This window comes from Drosophila simulans, chromosome 3R (assembly GCF_016746395.2).
Source record: "Drosophila simulans strain w501 chromosome 3R, Prin_Dsim_3.1, whole genome shotgun sequence".
NCBI lineage: Eukaryota > Metazoa > Arthropoda > Insecta > Diptera > Drosophilidae > Drosophila > Drosophila simulans.
The window spans coordinates 19,902,165-19,927,703 of record NC_052523.2 but is presented as its reverse complement, the minus strand read 5'-3'; the positions used below and the strand labels follow the sequence as shown (position 1 = coordinate 19,927,703).

General features: G+C 45.5%; 9 protein-coding genes across 11 annotated transcripts; 2 read left to right on the top strand and 7 right to left on the bottom strand.

The window, feature by feature from the left end:
* Positions 1–57: 57 nt before the first annotated feature.
* On the top strand, positions 58–1,149 carry LOC6729262 (outer dense fiber protein 3-like protein 2). The gene is made up of 4 exons (XM_002104546.4): positions 58–222; positions 282–500; positions 561–747; positions 819–1,149. Exons 1-4 carry the CDS (start codon positions 204–206, stop codon positions 1,081–1,083), a joined length of 690 nt encoding a protein of 229 aa, XP_002104582.1. The 5' UTR covers positions 58–203; the 3' UTR covers positions 1,084–1,149.
* A 436-nt stretch (positions 1,150–1,585) lies between these two features.
* LOC6729261 ((E3-independent) E2 ubiquitin-conjugating enzyme UBE2O) lies at positions 1,586–7,299 on the top strand. Of its 2 annotated transcripts, XM_016174855.3 has the most exons (10): positions 1,586–2,276; positions 2,436–2,698; positions 2,757–2,961; positions 3,146–3,401; positions 3,469–3,863; positions 3,921–4,210; positions 4,267–5,155; positions 5,215–6,241; positions 6,307–6,525; positions 6,580–7,299. In XM_016174855.3, the coding sequence occupies exons 1-10, from the start codon at positions 1,854–1,856 to the stop codon at positions 6,786–6,788; spliced, it is 4,176 nt and encodes a 1,391-aa protein (XP_016035910.1). In that variant the 5' UTR covers positions 1,586–1,853; the 3' UTR covers positions 6,789–7,299. The 2 variants fall into 2 exon arrangements, with proteins under 2 accessions (XP_016035910.1, XP_002104581.2); XM_002104545.4 differs by having other exon boundaries at positions 1,587–2,276; positions 3,469–4,210.
* On the bottom strand, positions 7,262–8,908 carry LOC6729260 (spaetzle-processing enzyme). The gene is made up of 4 exons (XM_002104544.3): positions 8,757–8,908; positions 8,181–8,573; positions 7,769–8,096; positions 7,262–7,711 (listed from the first exon to the last, which is right to left on the bottom strand). The coding sequence occupies exons 1-4, from the start codon at positions 8,830–8,832 to the stop codon at positions 7,288–7,290; spliced, it is 1,221 nt and encodes a 406-aa protein (XP_002104580.2). The 5' UTR covers positions 8,833–8,908; the 3' UTR covers positions 7,262–7,287.
* Positions 8,909–9,153: 245 nt separating this feature from the next.
* Positions 9,154–11,069, bottom strand: LOC6729259 (spaetzle-processing enzyme). Of its 2 annotated transcripts, none has more exons than XM_002104543.4 (4): positions 10,952–11,069; positions 10,206–10,598; positions 9,660–9,969; positions 9,154–9,597 (listed from the first exon to the last, which is right to left on the bottom strand). In XM_002104543.4, exons 1-4 carry the CDS (start codon positions 11,025–11,027, stop codon positions 9,174–9,176), a joined length of 1,203 nt encoding a protein of 400 aa, XP_002104579.1. In that variant the 5' UTR covers positions 11,028–11,069; the 3' UTR covers positions 9,154–9,173. The 2 variants fall into 2 exon arrangements, with proteins under 2 accessions (XP_002104579.1, XP_016035909.1); XM_016177336.3 differs by having other exon boundaries at positions 10,206–10,640; positions 10,952–11,068.
* An 800-nt stretch (positions 11,070–11,869) lies between these two features.
* Positions 11,870–13,256, bottom strand: LOC6729258 (spaetzle-processing enzyme). Its single transcript, XM_016177335.3, has 3 exons — positions 13,127–13,256; positions 12,387–12,984; positions 11,870–12,293 (listed from the first exon to the last, which is right to left on the bottom strand). The coding sequence occupies exons 1-3, from the start codon at positions 13,197–13,199 to the stop codon at positions 11,897–11,899; spliced, it is 1,068 nt and encodes a 355-aa protein (XP_016035908.1). The 5' UTR covers positions 13,200–13,256; the 3' UTR covers positions 11,870–11,896.
* Positions 13,257–13,353: 97 nt separating this feature from the next.
* Positions 13,354–14,763, bottom strand: LOC6729257 (spaetzle-processing enzyme). The gene is made up of 3 exons (XM_002104541.4): positions 14,653–14,763; positions 13,847–14,459; positions 13,354–13,782 (listed from the first exon to the last, which is right to left on the bottom strand). Exons 1-3 carry the CDS (start codon positions 14,723–14,725, stop codon positions 13,362–13,364), a joined length of 1,107 nt encoding a protein of 368 aa, XP_002104577.1. The 5' UTR covers positions 14,726–14,763; the 3' UTR covers positions 13,354–13,361.
* A 141-nt stretch (positions 14,764–14,904) lies between these two features.
* On the bottom strand, positions 14,905–17,196 carry LOC6729256 (eukaryotic translation initiation factor 3 subunit D-1). Its single transcript, XM_002104540.3, has 4 exons — positions 16,834–17,196; positions 16,076–16,711; positions 15,714–16,006; positions 14,905–15,637 (listed from the first exon to the last, which is right to left on the bottom strand). Exons 1-4 carry the CDS (start codon positions 17,030–17,032, stop codon positions 15,083–15,085), a joined length of 1,683 nt encoding a protein of 560 aa, XP_002104576.1. The 5' UTR covers positions 17,033–17,196; the 3' UTR covers positions 14,905–15,082.
* A 145-nt stretch (positions 17,197–17,341) lies between these two features.
* On the bottom strand, positions 17,342–18,372 carry LOC6729255 (GILT-like protein 2). The gene is made up of 4 exons (XM_002104539.4): positions 18,218–18,372; positions 17,989–18,153; positions 17,547–17,840; positions 17,342–17,487 (listed from the first exon to the last, which is right to left on the bottom strand). The coding sequence occupies exons 1-4, from the start codon at positions 18,278–18,280 to the stop codon at positions 17,383–17,385; spliced, it is 627 nt and encodes a 208-aa protein (XP_002104575.1). The 5' UTR covers positions 18,281–18,372; the 3' UTR covers positions 17,342–17,382.
* A 485-nt stretch (positions 18,373–18,857) lies between these two features.
* Positions 18,858–20,027, bottom strand: LOC6729254 (GILT-like protein 3). Its single transcript, XM_002104538.4, has 3 exons — positions 19,716–20,027; positions 19,115–19,423; positions 18,858–19,044 (listed from the first exon to the last, which is right to left on the bottom strand). The coding sequence occupies exons 1-3, from the start codon at positions 19,941–19,943 to the stop codon at positions 18,931–18,933; spliced, it is 651 nt and encodes a 216-aa protein (XP_002104574.2). The 5' UTR covers positions 19,944–20,027; the 3' UTR covers positions 18,858–18,930.
* Between the last annotated feature and the right edge of the window lie 5,512 nt (positions 20,028–25,539).

The window sequence follows — 25,539 nt, the reverse complement described above, 5'->3', positions numbered from 1 at the left end:
AAATGGGTTTTGTGTGAGGGAATTATGGTGCTAAACCTTTTCCATAACAAGTGTGCTATGGCTCTGACTTCGAATGGAGCTGCGAGGCTGAGTTCTATGAAAGCCTCATTCTGCTACTGGAATCCTTTCGGCCAACACCTAAATATTAGGTTCTAAATTTTCAAAATAGTTTTTCTTTCTAATATTGCACAAAAGTAACTAAAATGGCGGTGCGACCTTTTGGTGAGTGAGAATTCATGAAATTGTAATTTGGTGAATAATATACTACATGCTTTTCGAAGGCCCCGGACCCGGCGTCTACATGCTGCCCCCCACTGTGGGCTATGATAAGCATGACAACCGCAAACAGCGTTTGCCGCAGTACTCCTTCGGCATGCGCACCCGTGCTCCTGGTGAGGATCTGGGTCCTGGTCCCGGGGCCTACAAGGTGGACAAGTTGACACGGTATGGCACGAGCAAGGGCTTGGAGTTCTCGATGGCGCCCAGGACCAATGTCATCGGTAAGATAACTTATTAGTACTGAAGACAAGGACGTTTTTGGTTAAATTGCTTCATCGCAGACAAGCGAAGCAGTCCCGGTCCGGGAGCACACGATGTCCATAATAGGCCATTCTTCAAGGGGGTCAATGCTCCTTCCTATTCGATGGGCCTACGAACGGACTTTAACTTCAAGAAGGATGGTCCCGGTCCCAATGCCTACAAGTACGAGGTCAATGCAGTTCGTCCTGGAGTCCCGAGCTATAGCATGTGCGTATTTCAATCCTGCAATAGTTTTTCCTTTGCTAAGGGGCTTATTTTTGTTTGTATCTGTATCTCAGGGGACTGCAAACCAAGATTTTGAACAAGACGAATTCTCCGGGTCCGGCTGCATATGGCGGTGGTGATATCAATGTCAAACTGACACGTGCTCCGATATACTCGATGCAGCCGCGCACCACTATTCCGGGCGAGAATGTCGGACCTGGACCCAACTACTACGACCTCATGTACTATCGTCCCGGCAAGAGCGGACCGGGCTACTCCTTCGGTGTGCGACACCACCAGTTCGCTCCGCCCATGATAGTTAGATGTGACAACATGTAGACCAAGTGCAATATTAGAAGAAATATGCCTAAATTTTTGTGAATAAACCAAGAATTTTTATACCAAGTTTCATTGTTTATGGAAAATGCTTTACGGGGCTTAAAATGAGATTGAATTTGTTTAAACTTGGTAGAACGCAATGAGTTGCCTTTATTGGAAATGCAGGGGAGCATTTTGATGCTAATGCGCCTATAAAAATAACAAGCTTATGTGATCACTTGGCTCTGTACATGTCTGAAATCCAAGTAGTCCTTGAACAACGTGTCAAATTAGCATTTGAAAATATAAATTTTTACATTACACTATTATATCAACGTAACGGTGAGTTTGCAGGCAGACAACAACACGCATTACTATTTTACGGAATTGAGAGGAACTGATTTTTTATTAACGCTTTTTAAGATTTGTATTTAGACGAACCCTTTTCAATTTCGCGGGCAAATGCTCAGCTGGTTTTCTCTTAACAGAGCGCTGTTAGCAAGATAATGGTTCGAGTGCTCACTAAAAGGCACTGGAACTCGAAACCATTGATTTTATCTAACTCCGGTATTTTTCAGTCACAAAATTCTTTTTTGCCTGTTTTATTTATAGTCTTTCGAAAGAAGTTGGCGAAATTGTCCAAGCAAACTGATAGCTTGCTCCAGTCCGTAAATTAGATGTGTGTTTGTGTGTCAGTGGCTCGTCGGGAATATTAAAGCAATTTGTAATAATTCGAGAATTCGCCACGGCAAACTTCTTGCCGTCCATGTTCCCAGCTTACGATTGGTAACATGATGAGCGATGTGGCGGGTGCGGCCGCTCCAGGTGGTACGCCAGGTCAACCGCAGCAGGAGCAGAAACAGTCTTTGGCGGAGTGTGCTCCGCGTACACCGACGCTGGCGAATCCTCCATCCTCACAGGAGCTGGGACGGACCCCCAACCAGGAGTGCCGCCATAACGCAAATTCCCACTCCCGTCGATCGGGTGGTGGCCAGGTGCCATCGAGAACCCAGGGTAACACCGAGTGCCAGTTCTTCTTCGAGGACGAGGTTTTTCGCATCGATCGCCGCGGTCGCGTTCATTTTGGCGTGGTAACCGCAACGACCGAGTCATATTCCTCCTCCGAAGAGGACGATGTCGATTCGCTGTCCAAGGGCGAGGTGCGTGTGGCCTTCTATCTGGATAGCAAGGAGATGGTGCACACGGAACAGTCGGTGAGTAAACTCCATTGAGGTTATGTAAGTCTCAAGGTCTCCAAAAAAATTACTGTTTTCACAACTGTTTTGGGTTTGCTCTTCAAGTTCTTTTGACACGTGTTTGTTTGCTTCTTTTCTTTTGTTCCATCGACATCCCACTATTTGGCATATACACAGATTGGTCTGGCGCACCGCACCCTATTGCCAGGCGATGTGGTCCGGAGGCGTCTGCCAGGAGAAAACGATCTGGCTGGCCAGGCGGGCTACGTGCGGGATGTCAATGTGCGCGCCGATGTTATGGTAGTGGGCTCCAGAATGGTCATTAAAAATGTGCCCGGCGAGAGACTGCGTCCGATATCCGAGTGGAACCTTGATGTGCCTGTCTGCATGGACACCTGGTTAGGCACCACCATTGGCGTTGATGAGTGCGCTGTGCTCAAGTATGTTTCATATCTCTCAATCAACTCGGGCAAACATAATTTTCAATATTTTTTGCAGATCGTCCAATGGTGCCCGTGTGGAAATCACCTCCAACGATTTCCACAAGTTTAAGGATGCTGTGTCCGAATGCTCCCGCGCGGTCTTCAAACCGAATGTCTTCTTTCCAGGAAACATTATAATCGGTCGCATGCCGCCCCCGGATCGTGTCAAGAATCTGACCCCGGAGATTACCCATCCCTTAACTCGCAAGAGTCGTGCTATGGTAGGAAGATAGAAATCCTTTATAGATTTTTTGTCTCAGATTGACCGATTGTATATACTAGTTAAGCTATTATTTTATGTAGCATTCCTTTGTCATGGTAGATTAATCACTTTTTTACTTAGTAATTTAACTTAAGAAAGCCCTCCCATACTATCGCTAATTGAAATTAACCTTATTTATGCAGTACACCGTGGAGTCTGTACACACTACATCAATTAATGTGGCTTGGTCCTGCCGTGCAGGTAATGGCACGGGCAGTGATGACACGGAGAGCGATCCTCTAAGGGAGCCAAAGGCCTCGATCAAGGGTGAGGATCTGAACAAAGTCGAGCCCATTAGTCTCTATGAGTCCTACATGCTGCAAATGCACGAACGATTCTACCTCAAATATTCAAAATGTGATCTATTACTTAAATACGCCGACTGGGAAGATGAACAAGGTAGGATATTAACAGGAAATAGGTTTAGGTTTATAAATGTATATATATTGTATTTTACGTATTACAGCGGAGAAGTACATCCCCATTTATCGCGCCCAGAAAAAAATGCAGCGCAAGGCCAGCAAACTGAACGCATCTGCTTCCACTAGTGGAAATGCTCGCAGTGTGCCAAAGTTCCGCCGCATGTCCAACAAGTTCAGCGGTATGCGAGGGCCTCGACCGTCAAGCGACCAGACTCACAATGCTTGCAAGTCGTCTAAGCGCAGCAAAGAGGATATGTTGACATCGGAGGATGAGGATGAGTTCGAGGAGTTCATGCAGCCACTTGATCATTCGATGACTGCCGAAAAAGAATTGGAGGTTGCTGAGCACGCACTGTCTCCGTCCTCTGCTACCACAGCTGCAGACGGTGCCGCCGTCCAGGCTCCCAGAATAACGATGCGATCTGCTAAGAAGCGACACGTAAAGAAAAAAATGCGCTCTGTCAAGAAAACACATTCTACGCCTTTTCCCAAAAAGGAAACGACTCCCAAGGATGGCGATAAAATCGTTGTGGAAACGCTGGTCATTTACAGCTCGGTGACGGTCGTCTGGCAGGATGGCACGGTGGAGCCAGGCGTTAACTCCACTCAGCTCTATCCGATCCATTATTTGGACAACCATGAATTCTTTCCCGGTGATTTTGTGACCAAAGCCAACGAGATCAGTACGGGAGCCACAGACTACGGGGTAATTCAGTGCGTGGACCACGATGCACGCATAGCCAAGGTCATGTGGTTCAATATCTACACGAATGTTGATAATCCAATGTGAGTGCACTTTTGTTTTTAGCTATATAAATTCTAATTCGATGTATTTTGTTTAGTCCTTTATGCAAAGGATTGGAGGAGCTGAGCGTTTATGACTTGAGGGATCACTCAGACTACCAGTACAGACCCGGCACAATGGTGATCCGAGTGTCAAACTTTACGGGTGAGGATGTTAACTCAACTGCTGGTCAGGTGATCGACAACTACCCTGATGGTCGGCTGCGTGTTTGGTGGGCAAAGGGCCATATCACAATGTGCTACCCTCAAGATCTTTTTGAGATCACCCAAAAAGAACTTGATGAAGATGGCTACGGATCAGATGGATCCGTAGACTCGTGGGAGACGGAATCGGAAAACAGCCACATATCGTCAATGGACGACGAGGAGAACATTCTTACGGGCATTGACAGAGCCACAGACGCCTTGAGAATGCTAGAAAAGGTGTTCCACGTTTTACATCCCAATCGCAAAGCGGAAGTGTTTAACGATCTGCTGGATGTGTACAAAAATTGCCGAGCCTTAGACCGTTTGCTAAAAACTAACTTTTTCGACGAGTTTCACTTCCAAGGCATTGTATGTTGCAAGCCTATTACCTCTAAAGTATGTTCTGACAGTGCCACCCATGACCGTGCGGAATCGACCCCAGAGACGTTGGCTGCCGTTCCCAAGGAGTCATCAACGCTCCAAGCTGAATTGGATCCAGTTCTGATGGATCCGTCTGTTCAGTCATCATCAAGTCCTACTAAGCGAAAATCCTCTACGGAGATGGATGAAGTTCTATGCAAAAAGAGCAATGATGAGATCACGGAGAAGCAAGATAACCAGGTGGAGAAAGCAGAGGTAATAGAAGATCCCCCGTTAGTGAGGAAGTATCGCAACGAGTACAACGAAATGTTCGCCAACGCACGTAAAAGCATTGCAAAAGCGATTGAAAATCGTACTAAGGTAGGAGTACTGCAAACAATAAAGAATTTTATTTTTTACCCCTTATCCTTTGCTTTTAGAATGATTCTGGCGTACACTCTCGCGGTGAAATCACCTCGGATGAGTCTAATAATCATCCAGAGAGCGAAAATAAGGTGGACATAGAGCATCCCACAATAAATGTAATGGATGATTTGGAAATTGAATTGGTTGCAAGTCGAGATGCTGACGTCTGCGAAGTCTTCTGTTATTTGATCAAGGATCAAATGGCCAAAATTCGTAAGACGGTCGCTGTGACGTTGAGCAAGTCAAATGACAATCCCAAGCAGGAGAACGAGGATGTTAGCGATGCAGAGGAAGCTATTGAGGAGCTCAGCCAGGCAGCGGAACCAGCCAATGATGCTGCTCCCGAGGGTAATATAATTCCGGAGAACGAAGCTATGGAACTAGCCAATGATGCTGCTACGCAGTGCAATATAATTTCGGAGAACGAAGCTATGGAAGAGCCATTGAATCTCAACGCGCTTTCCGAGTCACTGCCGGCTATTGACCAGCCAGGTCCCATGGCCTGCTCCTCACCATCTTCTTCAATAATTCCAGACACGCCCTCCATTGACGAGAATCGTTTCCAAGTGCTGCCCAATGCACCAGCTGCACATCATTTTATTAGCAACCTGATTACCCCTGCCAACAAGGCGCAGTATCAGCGAGCTGTGCAGCGGGAATACCATATGCTCAAGAACTCGCTCCCTAACGGAGTTGTGGTACGTGCCTACGAGGATCGCATGGACCTAATGTCTGTAATGATGGTGGGTCCCAAGCGCACGCCCTACCAGAACGCTCTATTCTTCTTCGACTTTCAATTTGGACGCGACTACCCGAAGAGTCCGCCGGTGTGCCACTACATCAGCTACTGCACGGATCGTCTCAATCCAAACTTATACGAGGGTGGCAAGGTATGTGTGTCGCTGCTTGGCACATGGATGGGACGGGACAACGAAGTGTGGTCAGCCAGCAGCACCATGCTCCAGGTGCTCGTCTCCATACAGGGACTCATACTGGTCGATGAGCCTTACTATAATGAGGCGGGCTACGAAAAGCAAAGAGGTAAAGTGCTGTTTCTATTCAATGCCATAGACTCCACTTAAAATTATTTCGCCATTTATTTTTAGGCACCCAACTGGGCAATGAGAACTCTCGTGTCTACAACGAGATGGCCATCATAAAAATTGCCCACTCCACGGTGAAGCAGTTGACAAATCCACCGCTCATCTTTCGCAATGAACTGATTGAGCACTTCAAGGAGTTTGGCCCTGAGCTATATGTCCGCATGCTGGCCTGGTCAGAGTATTCTCTTGAGGCACAGCGTCAAAATGTAACCAACATGAAGGGTGAGTCCGCCAATTACTCAGTTTTGCGCTATGATTCATAAACCATTCCCTTAGACATGTCTGTGGACCACAAGGTGCCTTGCGAGCTACCCGAATTCCCGCTGCTACCATGCAGTCGAGGCTTTTGCATAGCGGTCAAGCGCGTTTTGAGCCAACTTCAAAGCGAGCTGAATGCCTTGGGAGCCAATCTGGTTACGAGTGAACGTAATGGCATTGCGACTGGAATTGGCACTGCCCCGCGCGCTGCTCCGGAGGAGATCTGAGTGCCACTCGTCCTGCCCAGTGTATGCCTGTGAAAATGGTGCCTATCAGAAGAACCAAAAGACTTTTGCCGCCTGCGTTTTAGAAGTCTGATCAGGCCCTCGGCAAGTGTTTTATAGCTCCTATCTCGAATCTCGAATTTCTCTCCGCTCGTATTGCTGGCAAACAGCCTTTTAGTTAAACAAAATGTTCTAAGATTATTGGTTATTAGTTCAAAAATCATATAAAGCTGAATTATATATAGCGCGCAACTAAGCATAAATTGTTGAACGGATCCGCCTCATGTGATGTCAGCGAGTTTTACTTTTGTTGTTAGGCCAGCTAACAAATAAAATTTAATGTTTTGTTGCGAATAATGTGAACGCTGGCCTACGCGAATATTTGTAGGCATTCCACTAGAACCTAGCTTAGTTAGTCCAGCCCTCGTCCAATCAGCACCATGTACGTAATATTGTAAGCTAGCCAATGCGAGAAATGTGAATAAACTAGCAATTTTATTTATTATGCCTCCAATTTCTGCTGTATCCAATCGATGAAAGCCCCCGTGCGGGTATAAACGCCGGGCCATCCACCGAAGCCGCACTGCTTCGTGCCGTAGGAGGTAATGCCAGCGATGTAGAATACGTCCCGACCGCCTGTCGATATGGACACCATCAAAGGACCGCCAGAATCACCATCGCAGGTATCCATACCCGCCATGCCGCCGGCACACAATTGGGATTCATAGAGTTTCACCTTGAAGGAGGTGTACTTTAACTGGCAAATCGTTCGATTCGTAACATTGACGGTCAACTTTAGCTTGATCGGACTTGGCTGTCTGTTTTCAGTGAGGCCCCAGCCGGCCACATCCATGCTGTAGTCTACGAAGTTGTTCTGGATCAGATCGCCCGTGGGCAGGCAAATGGGGCGCACATAGTCGGTGTAGCTGGTGGAAGAATAACAATAATGAAGAAGTTGTGGAATACTCTTACATCCCACGCACCTGACACTCCTTTTCAGACGCACCAAAGCAATGTCATTCTGCTGGTCTACGGAATTAGGCACGTATTGGTCATGTACGATGCCCTTCTCCACCTCGATGTCGATGTGGCTTGGCGCGCAGATGCGCTGTCCGTTCATCTGGGTGCTGCAGTCAGGATCGGTACGAGTGTCCCACTCCCCCAGGCGAACGCTGTGCAGGACGACACCGGCCTTCTCCAGCTTTCGGTTCGCAAGGCAGTGGCCAGCTGTCAGGACGTAGAGGGTGTTGAGCAAAGTCCCGCCACAGTTGAAAGTATACTCATTTGAAGATGTCGACTTGTTGACATCAACTAAATTATACAAAAAAAAATCGTTAATAGAGGAACTGGTACTAAAATGATTAAATTATAACCAGGTATTTTACCTCAACTTACGTTTTCTATACTGCAGCAATACCATCCACGGAAATTCCCAGATGCTCGTGTTGGTGCCACCGAAAATGCGATCAGCGAAGTGGAATCCACAGACGTCGTTTCCAGGCAGAACATTACCAGGCTGCTGATCATTTCCTGGCAAATGCGATGGCTCCGGCTCCTCGACGTCGATCCGTTTGCTTCGCGGGCAGCAGACAAGGGTGCTGTTCAGCTGACCCTCAGCCCGGTTGTCCAGCCCGCATTGACTCTTGGAGAGGAGGAGAAGCTGGGCGGGAGTCTGTGGCTCTGTCGTCAGCAATTCAGCGAGGAAGGGGCAACTGGTGATGTGGATGCACTGGCCACGCTCATCGCTCTCCTGGGGCGTACAGCTGCCAAAGGTGATCTGTGCCGCGTCTGCAAGTGAGAATCGATGCAGTCTTACCGGTTCTCAGCAAATACAAAAAGATAAAGATATTCCTAAAAAGTATCTACACTTTAACTGCTGCACATTGGAGTAATGCGTGTTAAAATATTTCAAAATTTCAAGCGGATCCATTCGAAAACGTAGTTTATGGTTGCCAAGGGCAGCTCACCCACCTGAATGTTGGACCCATTCGGAAAATGCCATGATCACCATTAGCAATACTAGAAAATTCCATTCCGTGGAAGCCATCTCGATACCCCAGAACCCAATCTGATACTGACCAAGCTCTCCGGCACATCTGCTGTCTAGATCCGGCAGTGAATGTGATTGACAAGAGTCTATATCTGCGGTTGAGTGCGATGCATATTGCAACAGAGATAAATGAGTTCGAGAGCTTTTCCTCTACTTTTCCATTAGAATATCGGAAACTACGTGGGCAAACTACTACTAGACTTTGCTGATCAATTGACAGAAAAGTGGTTCGATATTATTACAACCGGTTGTGCTCGCAAAACTCGACAGTGTCGATCTCATGTGAATTGATTAACCCCCAGTATCACACGGTTATCATGTATTTAAGTATGTATTTATTATGGCTCCAATTTCTCCTTTATCCAATCGATAAATGCCCCCGTCCGGGTATAGACGCCGGGCCATCCCTTGAGGCCGCAGGGCTTCGTGCCGTAGGAGGTGACCCCAGCGATGTAGAAGACATCCCGGCCGCCTGTTGATATGGGCACCATCAGGGGACCGCCGGAATCGCCACCACATGTATCCACGCCCAACTGGCCGCCGGCACACATCTGAGAATCGTCCAGTTTCACCTTGAAGCTGGAGTACTTTTCCTGACAACTCGTTAGGTTCCAAACGTTGACGGTGATCTTCAGCTTGATCGCACTTGGCTGCATGTTCTCGGTAAGTCCCCAGCCGGCCACATCCATGCCGTAGTCCACGAAGTTGTTCTGGACTAAGCCATCCGTGGGCAGGCATATTGGACGCACGTAGTCGGTGTAGCTGTGGGAGAAAAAACAAAAAGCATGTCAGTGGTATAATTGAGGGATCTCTGGACCACATACCTAACACTGCTCTTAAGGCGCACCAACGCAATGTCATTACGTTGGTCCACGGAATTGGGGGCATACATCTCGTGGATGATGCCCTTCTCCACCTCGATGTCGATGTGTTTTGGCGCACATATGCGCTGTCCGTTCATCTGGGTGGTGCAGTCAGGATCGGTACGAGTGTCCCACTCCCCCAGGCGAACGCTGTGCAGGACGGCGCCGGATTTGTCCAGAACTCGGCTGGCTAGGCAGTGTCCGGCGGTCAGGACGTAGCGTGAGTTGAGCAACGCACCGCCGCAGTTGAAAGTGTAGGTTTCAGAAAAAACTGAAAGGATAATGAGCGTTTGCAAGGATTGTACTTTGATTAGATGTGAATAATAGCATAATAGCCTTGCATATATTGTATATGCGTTTTCTTATAAAAAGCCACAACTTTTCGATGATCCCAATGTGATTTTCCAACTGATTTCAGTAAGTGATTAAAGAATTATTATAGGTGACCTCGTGAAACAACCTTCCTATGAGAGATTAAAATAGAGCCTGGGTAGGTAATCAACTCACGTTTTTTGTACTGCAGCAATACCATCCATGGGAATTCCCAGAGGGTAGTATTGGTGCCCCCGAAAATGCGATCAGCGAAAAGGAATCCGCAGACGTCGTTTCCAGGCAGCACATTGCCCTGCTGCAGTGCATCCCCCGTCGGAGGAGTTGGTTCCGAGTCCACGATATTGCCCCGCTTGCTCTGCGGACAGCAGACCAGGATTCGATTCACCAAACCCTCAACCCTGTTGTCCAAGCCACACTGGCTCTTGGAGAGAAGGACTCGCTGGGCGGGAGTCTTTGGCTCCACCATCAGCAGGTTGGCCAGGTAGGGGCAGCTGGTTATGTGGACGCACTGGCCGCGCTCATCGCTCTGCTGGGGCGTACAGCTGCCAAAGCTGATCTGCGCCGCGTCTGGAAGAGAAGAGCGCGATTTACGATGCAGTCTAACCGGTTCTGAAAACAATCCATTAAAGGCAATCCATTTTACTGATGGACTTCATATCTAATATTTCTCACAACATTTCTTAGTCCGGCGAAGTATATGTTGATAGTTTATATATTTCAAGTTTTCAAATACTTTTTGAATATTAGTTCTTATGGTTTTTATTCTCACAATCAACAATGTCAAGTATTTAGTTTTTCAAGCTTTATTTAAACTATACGCTAGCTCCATTCAGCGGATTGTTATACTATAAACTTTTGAAAGAAGCAGCACTTAATCCAGTTCCTGTGTATATTGTTTGCATAAAGGACAGCTTACCCACCTGATCGTTGGACCAAGCCGGATAATGCGCTGAGCACCAGTGACAGCAGCAGAAGATTCCGTTCCATAGAAGCCATCTCGTCGCTACGGGCGCCAAGCTGATACTAACCAAGCTGTCCGGCAGTTTCGCTATCACCGATTCTCTCCCGATGCATTGGGCGTGATTAGCAGAGGTCATGGGACTAGATTGCAACAAAGGCAAAAGCTAGGTGAATACGGCAGTCTATCCCTGGCTTTTGAGCTGGGCGAACCCAACGGTGTAGTTCTTAGAAACTCATTTATATATTTATATATTTGTTATCTTCTCTCGGCACGTTATATTTTGAACACACGTTTTTTTAAAAACAATCTTCTTCAAAACAATCTCATGCGTACAAGCGTACTAGCCCCTTGGTAGATAATAGGAATAAAAACACTAAATGTTGAATTTCGGGAAGACCAGCCCATAAATTTAGTTGTGAAATGAAATTATTTGGTGATTTTCCAATCTTTTGGGATTTTCTAGGCCTATTACTTTGTAGTAGTGGGTTGATGGAACAGATGACGTATAGTGACGTATTTGTGTATAGTATAGTATGTATAGTATAGTGACGTATCCCAGCTGCGCAGCATTCGTTTATCTTTGGCAGCGCAGCCGTTCTTGTAAACATCCTAAAGCCTGACCTTAGCAGATTTGACTGCCCTCTTTCAACAATTCCTAATCTTAAGAACCCAAGAGCGAGGCTCTCCCGAAATACAAATATTGTTCAAATACTGAGGCTTCTCCTCAATGCAGTTTGCATTTGATTTTTAGTCTTAAGCTGAGATCCAAAGAATAAAGTCGTGAAACTATTTCTCCTAAAAACTATTTTTTTTATTTCTTGGCGTTGTCCTTAGTCAACTGACGGGACATTAGTTCGACTCAAAAATAAAACAACAATTTTACTATATGCATTTTTTATTGAAATTAGGGAGCCAAATTCGCCTTGATCCATTCCAAAAAGTGGTCAATTTTTGTGTAAACACCTGGAATGCCAGCAGTGTAGCAATATTGTTGTCCATATGAAGCAATGCCTTCCAAAAAGACGAACTCGTCGACGCCGCTTTCCATGATGCCCATTAGCGGACTGCCTGAGATGCCCGCACAGGTGTCCCTTTTCCGCTGGCCACCGGCGCATATTTGGGACGCGGGGCGAAAGCTGGTATAGCCAATCAAACAATCAACAGGATTCCTTTTCTTGATCGTGCTGGTGATCAGCGATTGACTGCTTTTAGTCGGATCCCAGCCTGAGACTTGCAAATTCAAGTCGTGTAGGGGAAAGTCGGCGTCCAGTAGACAAATGGGTTGGATCTGTTTCGTGTATCTAGCGGGTTTGTAAAGAAATGTCCATAAGACGAGGAGATCGGAGAAATTTCCTTAAGATGAGGAGATCAGAGTTGAGATCACTGCTACTCACCGCAGTGGGATTCGCAGTCGGAGGAGGGCGATGTCGTTGTGGTAAGTTCCGCCACTCGAAGTGAAACCCTGATGCACTGTTGTGTGCCCCACCTCCACATCCAGATGTGGCCACCTGCTTACCGAGGTGATGCTGTCGTTATGGGACTCGCCCAGGCGCACACTCTTCAGCACCAGGTCATTGTGCGTCAAGTAGCCACCGATCACGCAGTGGGCAGCGGTCAGCACATAGCGACTGTTGATCAGCGAGCCCACACAACCCGTTCGCTGATTCCACGTCAAGGATAGCCGATTCTCATATAGCAGCAGTACCATCCAAGGGTACTCCTTGAGCTCTGCGTTCTCGGCACCCCGAAATCCGAGCACTGGAGTCGTTTTTCCACAGGTCTGTTTGCTGGGCAAGACGTCACCCAACTCTGGGCAGCAGACATAAACCATGTACAACAACTCGCGTCCATTGGGGTCCAGGCCACACTGCCTGTTTGCAAACACATCTTTCTCCGCCTGGGTCATGCCCCGGGGCCTTAGGATGTTCATAAGCGGTGAGCAGCTAACCAGTCTGGTGCATTTCTCATCTTTTTGGCAGCTTGATAACCGAACTATAAATTACAAAAAGAGGTACATGTAAGCCCCGATTTCTGAGTGTATTGACTTTCACAATAAAGTAAATATTATTTTTTATTTTTATAATTCATGGGGACAATTATAGCTTCCCATGCAAAAATCATTTCTTCTGCTTACCACACTCAGCCAAATGGATGAAGAAAATGGCCTGAAGAAGAACCAAAATATAAACTTTATGTCTGTCCGACATGCTAGACGTTTGAATCCGATCTGCCACCAAACTTATAGATTTAAATATATCAACGAATTATAAACTGTATGAACTCATAAATTCACAATGACGTAAGGAAATACCCTATTTATTTGCGATAATTGGGCTCTATGGCATTCCCATGCTAACCACATATTTTGATTATTTCATTCGCGTAGTGTACATTTTCCATTGGATCCATTTAATGAATTTGGATGTCCTTGTGTAAGCTGCTGGTCCGGATCCGCACTCACTGTACCCATAGGATGTGATTCCGGCTAGATATATGAAATACCCGTTACCAAGGGCCATCAGGGGACCGCCGGAGTCACCTTTGCATGTGTCATTGCCTCCCCGGACGCCGGCGCATATCTGGGTCTCCTTGTCGAATCCCAAGTAAGGATCACTCAAAGAGCACTCGTCCGTGTTCCTGCCATCGACTTGGGCCCTTAGCAGCACATTGCTATAGCCCTCCTTATGAGACAATCCCCAGCCAGCTATTTCCAATTTATGGTTGCTGAAGGAGGGCTTCGATAACATATAGCCATGTTGAACACAGATGGGTTTGATTTCATCGGTAAAGCTGAAGACATATGAAATGTATTATATATATATTGTAAAGATATGACAGGTCAATTGTAACTAACCGTACTGGAAACTTGAGTCGCAGCAGGGCGATGTCGTTGTAGTGCCTTTGCATGATGACCATGTACTGCTCATGCTCGATTCTCAGATCGACGTCAATCTCCAGATGCCGTGGAGCGCACTGTTTAACACCATTAATATTGCTGAAGCAGTCGGGATTGCTAAGGATGTTATGCTCGCCAAGGCGCACCCTCCTCAGATCCCATTCCCTTATCTTCAGACAATGGGCTGCGGTCAGCACATAGCGGTTTGTGATCAGGGAACCAGCGCACTTGGACACGAGTCTTTCATTCGACACCGAACTGCTGCTTTGCGCATATAGAATCAGGGCCATCCAAGGCAACTCGTTGGGTTCCGCCTCATATCCTCCGATAATTCGAAAAGTCGGTATGATTGGTCCGCATATCGAGTTATTTGGCAAAATGTGTCCCATTTCCGGGCAGCAGATCTGAACTCTGTTCACTAATTCCTGCCCCGTGGAGTCAAAGCCGCACTGTCTGCCCTCGAATACTGCCCTTTCGGCTGGCGTCATGATGTGGGGGTTCAGAAAGGGCAAGAGTGGTGTGCAGTTGGCTAGACTAATGCATTTCTCACCCGGATTACAAGACGCAGATGCTGATACGGTAAAGAATTGGTTATATCAATAAATATTGTATTGTTTGAGTAATTTTTATTGTAATGTTAGCTAATGATTGGACGAAAGAGAGTTATTTATATTTAAAAATTCAAGGAAATACTCATATCCAAATGATTCATTTTCTTGAATGTTATAACGTCTATACTATGGAGTACTCGCAACATAAATTACCAGATTCCAGGTGCATCAACAACTGAGTATGGAGGAGCAGGAAGGATAAGTACAGCCTTTGTAGGAAGACCATCTTTAACCGTCAGAGTTCGAATAATAATTAAATCTTAACTAGATGCTCAACACGCACAAAGTCCGCCTTTTATCAGAATCCGGATTATGAATCAGTCATTTACGTACAAGACCGCGCTGTTTCAGTGGAAGTGATAAAAAGTGCCCGGCATTAGACCTGGACCAATGAAAATTCATGTGTTGTTTCGCCCTCTGTGATTTACTAGGAAATAGCTGAATTTAAATCGAATACAAATGCTTAAGCTAGGGCCTATAACATGACCTTTTCCTTTAGAGGACATCAGTTGTGGTTATTCTTAGCGGGTTGTGGCTGAAGAGCCCAAGACTGGAAGGGATGCAGGAGTAGGGGGCGTGGCGTCTAAATCTTGTTGTGCGCGTAGTTGTAGACCTGCTGGAAACCTTCGTCATCGCCCTCGCCATCGTCCGAATCATCGGAGTCGAAAGTATTGTCTGGGATGTCGTACAGACGGATGATCGGCTTGTTGGGGTCCTTCATGATCAGGTATTTGCCGTCCTTCTGCTTCATCACCAGATCGATGATGCACCTCAGAATTCCCCAGGCGTTGTCCATGCTCAGGTTGATCTGAGTGGCAAACTCATGCGGCTTGAACTGCTGCGTGCCGAGGATGACATGGCGCGAGTGATCCCTCGGATTGATACGCGACACATAGCCGAGCTTTAGCTGATCGGACCCGGCCAGTACGGCCTGCACAGTCCACTTGGCCAGCTTGCATGCGTTGTTCCTCAGCTCGTTGGCGAGCACAGCACCGCGCTGCGTGTCCAACTTTTGACGCCATTCCACGCCATTGGCCAACTTCGAGTCCCACTCGTTGAGTGCCTTGATAGTCATGAACTGCGGCTCGCCGCTGGGCGTCTGCAGGACACCATCGTGCTCGCAACGCGCCACCAGGACCTTCAAGTAAAATACAATAGTTTAATATAATATAGCAAAAGATTCCGGCTTTAAAGTTGGATTATGCAACACTTACAATGTCGCTTCCGAGCTCCCACTTCTTGTAGCGATAGCCCACGCTGGCGACTTGGATATCTTCGTCCTCGCTAATGAAAGGGTTGCTTTCCTCGAACTTGTACTTGGGTTCCTGGTCTCCAGTCTTAAGCACCTGCTGGCTAAAGTTGTGGTTAATGAAAGTGGCCTCGATGGCCAGGTTGCGGGGGGAGTTGCATGAGCTGTCGTCGTCGGTCGGTGGTTCCACGCTGCTCTCGTTCACGGTCAGCAGGTCGAACTCGGTGTGGTCACGCTTGTCCATGAAGACCTTGTCACCTAAAATAAAGTTACAATTATTATTTATTTATATTATTATTATTATATTTCGTATTTTATTAAACATACCAACTTTCTCGATGACAATATCCCAGGAATAGTTCGAGCGCGTAGAGCACATGATGGTGGCCAGGATGGCGTCCGTGGCGAAGACGTTGCCGACGGTTTTGGACAAACGCCGGATGACGGGATCGTCTGTGGTGGTCACCGTGTGCACAATGCGATCGATCTTCTGCAGCGGCTTCTCGTTCTTCACATTGATGCGGTCGTAGGTCTTGTCGTAGTACTCCAACGTGCCGCAGGTGACAATATCGACACCCTCCTTGATGTTGGGCAGCGACAGCTTGATGAGTCGCGGGAAGTCCATCTCCTCGATGGATGCCCAATCGGCGCGCACGGCCACCGAAGATTCGCGCATCTTTGGTGGTGGTCCGCGATGACCGAACTTCTTGCCCATGCCGCGACCATGACGCGGATCGCGGGCCTTCACATTCTTGCCGCTGAGCGTTGTCATGCCGTGGGTATTGAGGCCACCGCGGGCATTCCTGCCGCGACCGGAACGCGAGTTCCTCATGTTGCGGAACCGGCCGCGCTGGTGCGGCGGCTTCTGGACGCGGGCCGTGTCCACCAGGTGGAAGGTCGTCTCGTCCTCCTCATGGTAGTACGAGTACTGGTTGCCCGTGCCAAAGCTGGAGGCGTACTTGTCTGCAAATGGAATACAAACACCAATTTGTTAGCAACAATATCTTTGCCACGACACACCTACCTAACCTCACTTTCGGCGGCTAGTATTTTGTGGGTCGGTTTTTGCTGGGGATTAAACTCACTCTGGTACTTCTTGTCGTTGCTCGACGTGTTCGTCCAGTCGCAGATCTTGCCCAGACGATCGTTCTTGCTGAACGGCTGGTACGGCACATCCTTGAACGTATCGGGCAGCTCGCAGGGACCCCAGCCCTTCTCATTGAACTGCACGGTCGGCTTCTCGAAGCTCGGGAACTGCGCCGCGGTGTTTATGGTCTCGCTCATCTCGCGCGTTTTCCTGGTGCTCAGTCTGCAGTCGGCTATTCGGTCTATATACAGCGATTTTCCAGAAATCAACAAAGAAATGTGGAAAATTCGTATCGTCGCGTGTTGCGAAAATAGTTGAGTGGGACCGTTGCCGCGTTGAAATATACCACCGCCTAAGAAAAATACTTAAAAATGTAGCGCATGTTTAAAGGTCTGGCAGCATGGTATCATAGATGGCGCCACTGCTGGGCGGGAAAACTAAAAATTCGATCTATTCCATTTTTAAAACGTGATTTTACGTTTTAATTACAAAACAAAAACAAAATATATGTTTTAATACAAAATGTATTGTAAAATGAACACAATATTTATTGACAATTATTTAGCTGCTTATTGAACTTTTCCTTATACTTGGCGCAAAAAATGGCATCAAAATGATCAGTTAAGTTGGCTGATAGATCCGAGTTGTAAACCTAAAAACCAAAAAAGTTTTAAGTTAGATTTCATGATTTTCTTTTGCATTTAAACTCACGTTATCCAGAGCTACGGCTGGCACTCCCTGAAATGAGACCTTGGCCGTTTCCTTGCCGTACTTCCTCAGAATGTCGTTCACCTGTCGCGTTTTCTTGCAGTTTTTGACATCGCCCACGTCGATTTGATAGTGGTCAGCGCACTTATCCAGCCTGTTCTTCTTGCCCCTCATCATGCAGGCGATCAGCTTGAGGGATTGGGCAATGTCATGGTGCTCCAGTATGCAGGCGTGCCACGCATTCAATTCGCACTCCATCACTCCGTGCTGGCACTCCACATTTCCGTCATCGTTCGTCTGGAGGAGATTAGGCGAAGTTTAAGTGCGGATTAACGCTGATTGACACTATAAAACTCCAAATTGAGCTGCTTTTTGCAGTTGTACTATCAACTAGTTTAAGCTACTAAAAATTAATAACTTTATCTTTCAAAAAACTAAAACCCACCATGGCATTTCCATAAGGAACCAGCGTAAGATCAGTAAACGGAAGTCGATCCTGGCGTACCATCGAGGGATTGAGCTGCGTGGTCACGAACTCCATGCAGTAGGGACACAATGCTTCGTAGTACAGGGTGATCGCCAGTCGGTCAGCTTGCGGACCTCGCATACGCTGCAAAGTCACGATCAATCGAGCGTCGCAATTCGGATTCAGTCCGCTCAACTGGGTCACTTACCCTTGGCGTGGCCACGCCCACCAATCCCAGCAGCAGACACACAAAGACAGCCGCCCCCCTCATGACAAATTCAGTTTAATCCCGAGCTGATCTTGAAATATTCGGCCGCTCAACGCCAGCGAACGCTCGACACTGAAATAATTCCGGGACTTGTAATGCGCAGCATTGTCACTGCATTTCCTCAATTTCGAAGCGGCCAGTGGCGTGGTCCTAAAATGCTCAAAGGGGGCTCCAAAATCATATTAGTTTGAAAAAATTGATTTATGTTGGAAAAGAAGGGTGACTTTTCAGTTGTTTTGTTATTTAAAATTTTCTTGTAATAAATCCCCTATTCAAAAAATTAATATAAATAAATAGATAGATGCTGTTATTAGCCCCCCTGTTCGACGCCCCTGCTGTCAACAAGCATTTCCCCTTTGGATTCAAGCTGAGTGAGTCCGAAACGAAAGCCATGAAAACCTCAACTGATTACGGAAAACTTACTGAGCAGCGGCGTTTTAATCTTATTTTTAGACCGCCAGACAGCTGTTTCTGATTAGAATCTGTATACAAAAACATGCCTGATAAGCTGATATATATACTATACACATGTAAATTTATATTGGTCCCAGGTGAGTCAGCGAGTAAGCAAACGCTCCAGTTGGTTATAATTATTGGTTTATTGGTCTTGGAACATTGAAACAGTTAAATTACTCAGTACATTACATGAAAGTTTACAAAATTGCGGAACAAGTGGGCAGTTTGATGTTGAACTTCTTCAGATACTGCCGACAGAAGTGTCTCTCGAAGTTGTTGCGAATGCTTCTCTGATCGTAAGGATCAAAGTCCTGGGAATTCGAGGGTAATGTTAGGTTAAGTCTGGTATTTGAGCAGGTAGCTGGTTGGTTGGTTACTCACATTCTCGAACACAATGGTGGGCACAAAGGAGATGCCCAGCTTAAGGGTTTCCTTGCCGTAGGGCGCTAGTATATCTGGTGTGGTTCGCGATGCCTTGCACCCCCTGGCCTTGCTGACGTCCACACCCATGCTCCTCGAGCACGAGTCCAGCTCGTTCGAGTAGGAGCGCAGCATGCAGTAGATCATATTGAAGGCCTTCCGGATGCCCAGGGTCTCAATAATGCAGGCATGGAGCGCATTCAGTTCGCACTCATCCACGCCGTGCTGACAAAACACTTGTCTCTCGCCAGTGGATGTGTTGTTGTAGAACTGCAAGCAACAAATGCTGGTTTAAACCTCAAAATATATGAAATATTTCACGATCTGCTTTGATTATGCTTATGTAAATACAAATGTTTTTCACAATGAACTGAGCATGAATTTGAAATGAATTCTATAGGAATGACTATGAATGACAATGAACTGAGCATGAATTTGAAATGAATTCTATAGGAATGACTATGAATGACAATGAACTGAGCATGAATTTGAAATGAATTCTATAGAAATGACTATGAAATGTATAGCATTCATATCATTTTGATCTTGACTGACGACTCACTCCCGCCTTGCCAAATGGATATAGCTTCAGATCGGTGACCGACCACCAGTCGTTGTCCTGCAGAGCATCGTACAAACGGCGCCGGATGAAGCTCATGCTGTCCGGGCACAGGGCCTCGTAGTGGATGGCCACCAGGAGGCGGGACTCATCCGGCGACTGGCCATTTCCGGGCGTGGGCCAAACGAGCACCGGACACAGAGCAAACAGTAGCCCAAATATTTTATTCATCGTCCGCGTTCGTTTTTCGCTCTTGGCAGCCTCACAAACCAAACACAACTGCTCTTTTCGATTTGCCCATTTCACATGCGCCGCTGCTCCATGAAAACATCTGTGACATCCACACAAATACACGCTCGCCTCCTATATATATATGTATACGAGTATGTGTATATATATATATAAAATATTTGTTCTTTCTCTCCCGTTTCTCCCCCCCCCATCGAACGAACAATTGCTCTGCGCAAATATCGTAGCATCAACTGGTCATATATCTCTAATCTCTGTTCTCTAATCAGAGAGAACTGGCAAACGGCATGCGGCTTAACCCACTGAACTCTTGTACTATCGATAAGGCAGGCAGTATGGAGTTAATAACAGTTATTAAAACGTTTGCATATATGTATGTATGTACGTACGTATGTTTTAAGATTTAAGATTTAAGAGCTTTGTACAGAGCAAATGCAAATAGGTATTATTTCTCTTCAAGCGAAACAAATACCTAAAATAAATAAAAGAACTGAAAATTACTTAATAGCATGAAAATCAAGTGCAGCAAGTTATCAAATGGAGGTACTAATTAAATAATGCCAGCCATTGAACTAATTGAATTAAAATGATAAAGCTATTAATTAATAATTAACTATTCCCAGATAATTCTATGAAAGGCATGACTCTGCAACTAAAATAAGGTAATACCTATAGTATGTAGAAACTAAAACCTGAATTAATTAGAACCGGACCGGAAAATGGGTTAATGGCCAAAACGGTGCGATTGCCACATTTTGGCTGACCAGTGGCAAGCAATCATAATGAGTGTGATGGTGGGCTTATCAACAATTTAAGCGTAACAAGTTCAGTGCACCGCCATGTCGCCTGCTTGCTAATTGACAGACCGGCAATGGCTCCATTTGGCTAGCGTGCCCCTTGGAGGAGGCCGGTCCAAAACGGTGTTTTTGCTGTGTATATTATTATGTAGTTTTTTTTTTTTGTTTTTTTTTTTGTTTTTATTTTGGCCCGCAAACCAGTTGTTTGTGGCGCATATATAGATGTAACTGTCGCACAAGTTGCCGGCCGAATGCCATTGACCATCGCCACCATAGCGGCCTAAACGTGATCGCAAACGTGGCCGTTGAGCAATTTCAATTTCTTACTAATTTTCTTTGGCTCTTAATTGGCCAGGAAAATGTTTGGGATTGTTGGCCAGCACTTTTATGGGCACGTCATCGCATCGCAACGCATCGGGCAGCGTGTTTTTCATGGTCAAGGTTTGCACGCAAGAATGCCTCCGGCCAAGTGCACGGTGAGAAAATGGAAAGGGATCTGGTTCAACTAGATGTGAAGCTATTACCGAGTTACATCACTTTTCATATTTGCCCATGCATATGCAATTTTCATCAACATGGTCGCATTTACATGAATATTCAGAGTATCCTTTCTAACACTAAACATGTTGCAGGCAATTTGGTGGAAGATCATCAGGTTATTGATTGGCTGCATATCGATCAATTTTATTATATTTTATAATAATAATTTATTATAAATTAATGCAATTTTTTATTTATTATCATGTGCATTGGGATAATGATAATCTGTAAACTCTCTATATTGGTTCTGAGATACATTCAACTATTCTAGCAATGAAGCCGCCTAACTAACTTTTTTTCGGTGCATCCTCTTATTGTTTAATGCGCAGGTGCAAATGCAACCACTGACCATCGCGCAACTGCAACTTCCCATCAAAGACCGCTCTGCTGAAAGAGAGATGAGAAAAGCGACAGTATTTATGACGCGCCTCGTAGATTTCCGCACAATTAGTTGGCCCGAGTTTTCCGATCGTCGGCGTGTTGCAGCTGCAGTTAACCCAAATCGCTTCTTGGCCAATTGGGCCGGTCAGTCCATAGATCACAGAGACTGGACGCCAACGCTTTTGTGGCCCAGAGGCAATAGCACGAGTAACGTTTATCGACGGCCCCTCTCGATCTGAATCCAAATCGGAGTTTGAGTTGGAGTTGCAGTCTTAGTTCGTTCCAGTTTCTGGAGTCGTTTGTTGTGTTATTTTTTCGCTTCTTCTAATTTGCATTTTTATAGATTCGCCAGTTTTTCGCCGTTGTTTCGTGGTTTTGATGGTGGTGAGAAAGGGGTATTATTAGTCTGTGCAAAAGTGGGCTGCACAATGATTATGGGTTTATTGTAGGTTCTTCCAGGCGAAGCTTATGAAATTGAAGCAACAGTAAACCAAATTTTCAATATAAGTTTCTTTAAAGTAAAGAACGTATGAACATGAACGTACCTTCAATAATTTTTAATAACTACCAAGTGTATTTAAGCTTCGACTCATTTATCTTACTGCCTTTTTTAGTCGTCAAAGTTTTGTGGCACTGCCAGTTCTGGTTGCAACATTTCAACCGCAAAACCAATGAAGCCGTGCCAGTCGTATTTTATTGTTGTCTTTTTTTTGTTGATCTTGTTTAGTTTGCCGAAAACGCATTGGTCCGCAAACTTATCCCTTGTGTCGAAGAAACTTTGGTCAACTACTAATAATAAGTGCTTACAAAGAGCCCATAAATATTCTCATCGAAAACGTTAAAAGAATGCGCAACAGCTAATTACGATTTTGCGGAAATCTTATCTTTCTCCTTTGATTGATTTTTTCGTTTCAGCAAAGTGAAAGTTTTGCACATGGTCTAAAAATACAAGTGATGAGTTCTCGATGTTTTTTAAACGCAATTAACTGAAAGTTAAAAGTAAACGTGACTCACGGTAGCTTGAGCCTAAACAAAATTTACAAAGTGGAGATCGGGTCCGTTTGCAGCTTTTGGCCATGTTGGTGTTAAAGTCAGCATTTGGCGGCTGATTTTCGAGTAAAAAAGTAAAGAGTGGCTTTAGTGGGTCACGGTGGACCAGTTTTGCAGTTTTTTTTACCAGATCCCGGTCCAGGAAGAAATTTGGTTACATATCACTACTTTTCTCTTTTTCCGCTGCCACAGCCTTTCTCCGCCAAACAACTGTGGATCGGTCGTATCCAAAGTGGTTCCATTGGCTACTCCGTTTTCAGCTGCATGCTGAGCAGATCCGTTCTACCGACTGCCACTTAAGCTGCCCGGAGTACTCGGCATCCACGTCTGGAGAACGTGTCGGAGCATCTAATTGTGCATCCCGAATCCCCGGCGAGCCGATTTCTTATGCAAATTACGCTGGGGTAATACCCGATTTCCGCCGCCCCATTAGCATAGTCAATTTTTACGAGGTCCCTCCAGAGGGTCGGCGGCGCATCCAAATCTGGCCTATCATAATCCCACTCCGGCTGGCATTGCCTCATCGTTACACATTTCTCGGGTATTACATGATGATGATGATGATGATGGTATTCATCAGCGTCTTGGCTCGCGTGCAAATGCTCTATAAAGAGTGCGAATGGTTGGCTGGTTGGCTGGCTGGCAATCGAATGCCAGATGCTCTGCGGTCTGCAAAGGGAATCGCTACGAGATGGTTACCATGAGATTGGACCTCTAAGTTGGTTCAAACTGCCAGTTGAACCACATTTCAATTGTTTCCAGACACTTGGAATGGCGCCTTTTGTTAAATAGACTCATAAGAGTTGGTGATGGCTTTGGAACACCACCATAGCCTTCAAGTAAATTCCTAATTGTCTTTAGTTATATCACTGTGTATATTAATTATATTATTTATAAAGTTTCAAAAGGCTCAACTTACTTGCTTAAAAATATTTCTGCCGAGTCATCCAATTCCTCGAATTAAAACATGTTTTGTATTTTCCTGATGATCCTCTGTGAATTGGTAAAAATTTCAAAATTTTTATAAATTTTCCTGTTCAACATTCCTGTTTATATGTCCGGTTCAACTTTCAACTTGACCATCCAACTCTTGGACTTAAGTAATCGGCTTAATAAGTGGTTCAACAAGCTTGGCCAACCAACCAGTTCATACCGTTTACCCTTTCAATTGCCGACTTGCTGACTGAAAGAGTTCCTTTACATAATGCCAGGTGATTGGCCGCTTAATCAATTTTCTTAATTAGTTCTTGTCATAATTTTGTGCAGCATAATCGAAATACCTTTCGGCTATTTATAGGGTATCGTCAACAAAGCTCTGCCGCACATGCAACCAAGCATGGACCTTAAAAATGACGCCACAATACCGCGAATGCCGAAAATGCATTTTCACATGCCGCTGCAGGCAAATAAATCTCATAGTTTTCCACTTACCATGCAGTTGTCAACTTTGACATTCCAAATTGCCCGACAGACAGAATTGGGTATTCATAAAAAATAGTCACAACTTGCCTTTATTCGTATTTTTTTTTGTACAAATCCAGTTCAACTTATATCTGTATCTGGCCGAGAGAGAAGATTATCTTGTATCTTTTAGCGCTTTTTTCGCATGTATCTAGACCAAGTGCCGACAGATGAGTTGAGGGCTAGCTGGGAGGTAAAAACGGGTTCTCATGTGTGCGGTAAAGTTCCATTTTCATTTCCACTCTTTGTGCCACCTGGTAATTGAGTGCAATAGCCGGCCGAAAGGTGAGAGGCAATGATCGCTCCGAAAACAGTTAGTTCCGATGCCAATAACCCGGCAACATGACGCACAACCCCGTCGGAATCCGGCGAGTGTAACTCGTAAATCTTGGCCGCTGTCCAGATACGGATACATGTAGACGCTGAAAAAGATATCCGCTAGCGGCATCACGACACCTTCTAAACTCGGCCGACTTACGTCGCCGCTAGATAAACGTATTAGCTACTTATTTATAATTGTCGTATAATTGTGGCGCACACAAAGCGCCCAAAATAACACTTGACTCAAATCGGGGGCAGTTCTACCGGAACAGCAAACGTTTTTTTTAGGGCACCAACAACAGATGGTTTCGGCTTTTAATTGGATTGAGCGGTGAGCAGGCGTTCTGCCAGATACAGATACAAATGTGGATAGCAGTGGAAATGGAAAAGCAAACAGCAAATAGAAAACATGAAAAAACACACTTGCAGTTAAGTGTAAACCCTTAGTAGTTAGGCAATGGCATAGATAACTTAACCTACTTTAACAAATAACTATAAATTGTTTTTCCCACTTTTGTCAATTTTTATTTGGTTCAACTTCTTGCTACAAAGTATCTTAATTAATGTTAGTTTTGCACTAAGTCCTAATTGGGCAAATGAAATACATATTCAGGAAACCAGTATTCCCAAAAAGTAAATGCCATTATATTCATAAAGAGTTATGTTAACTTACTGCCTCAATAAATTTGAAAGCAAATCTTGTGACGTAAACCAAAATTTTAGACACATTATATGACATTTTTATTAAAATGGTTCTATCGCACAAAGAAACAGGTTAATAATATTTCAATGTAGCTTGGAGTAAATGTGTTTCTTTTCGAGTGCAATTTTCAGACTTCTATTTGTTCCCACACATCTGATAACAAGAAGCGGAAACAGAAAGCGAATAATTTACGGCTCTCGAAACTTCCTCCTGGGCTCTTGGAGGCGTCGAGTTGAGCAACAAGTGGCCAGAACTTGTCCACATCCAAAACAGAACGCCGCATCCAGCGCATCGGCACTTCAGCACATCGGTCTCTAATCACATT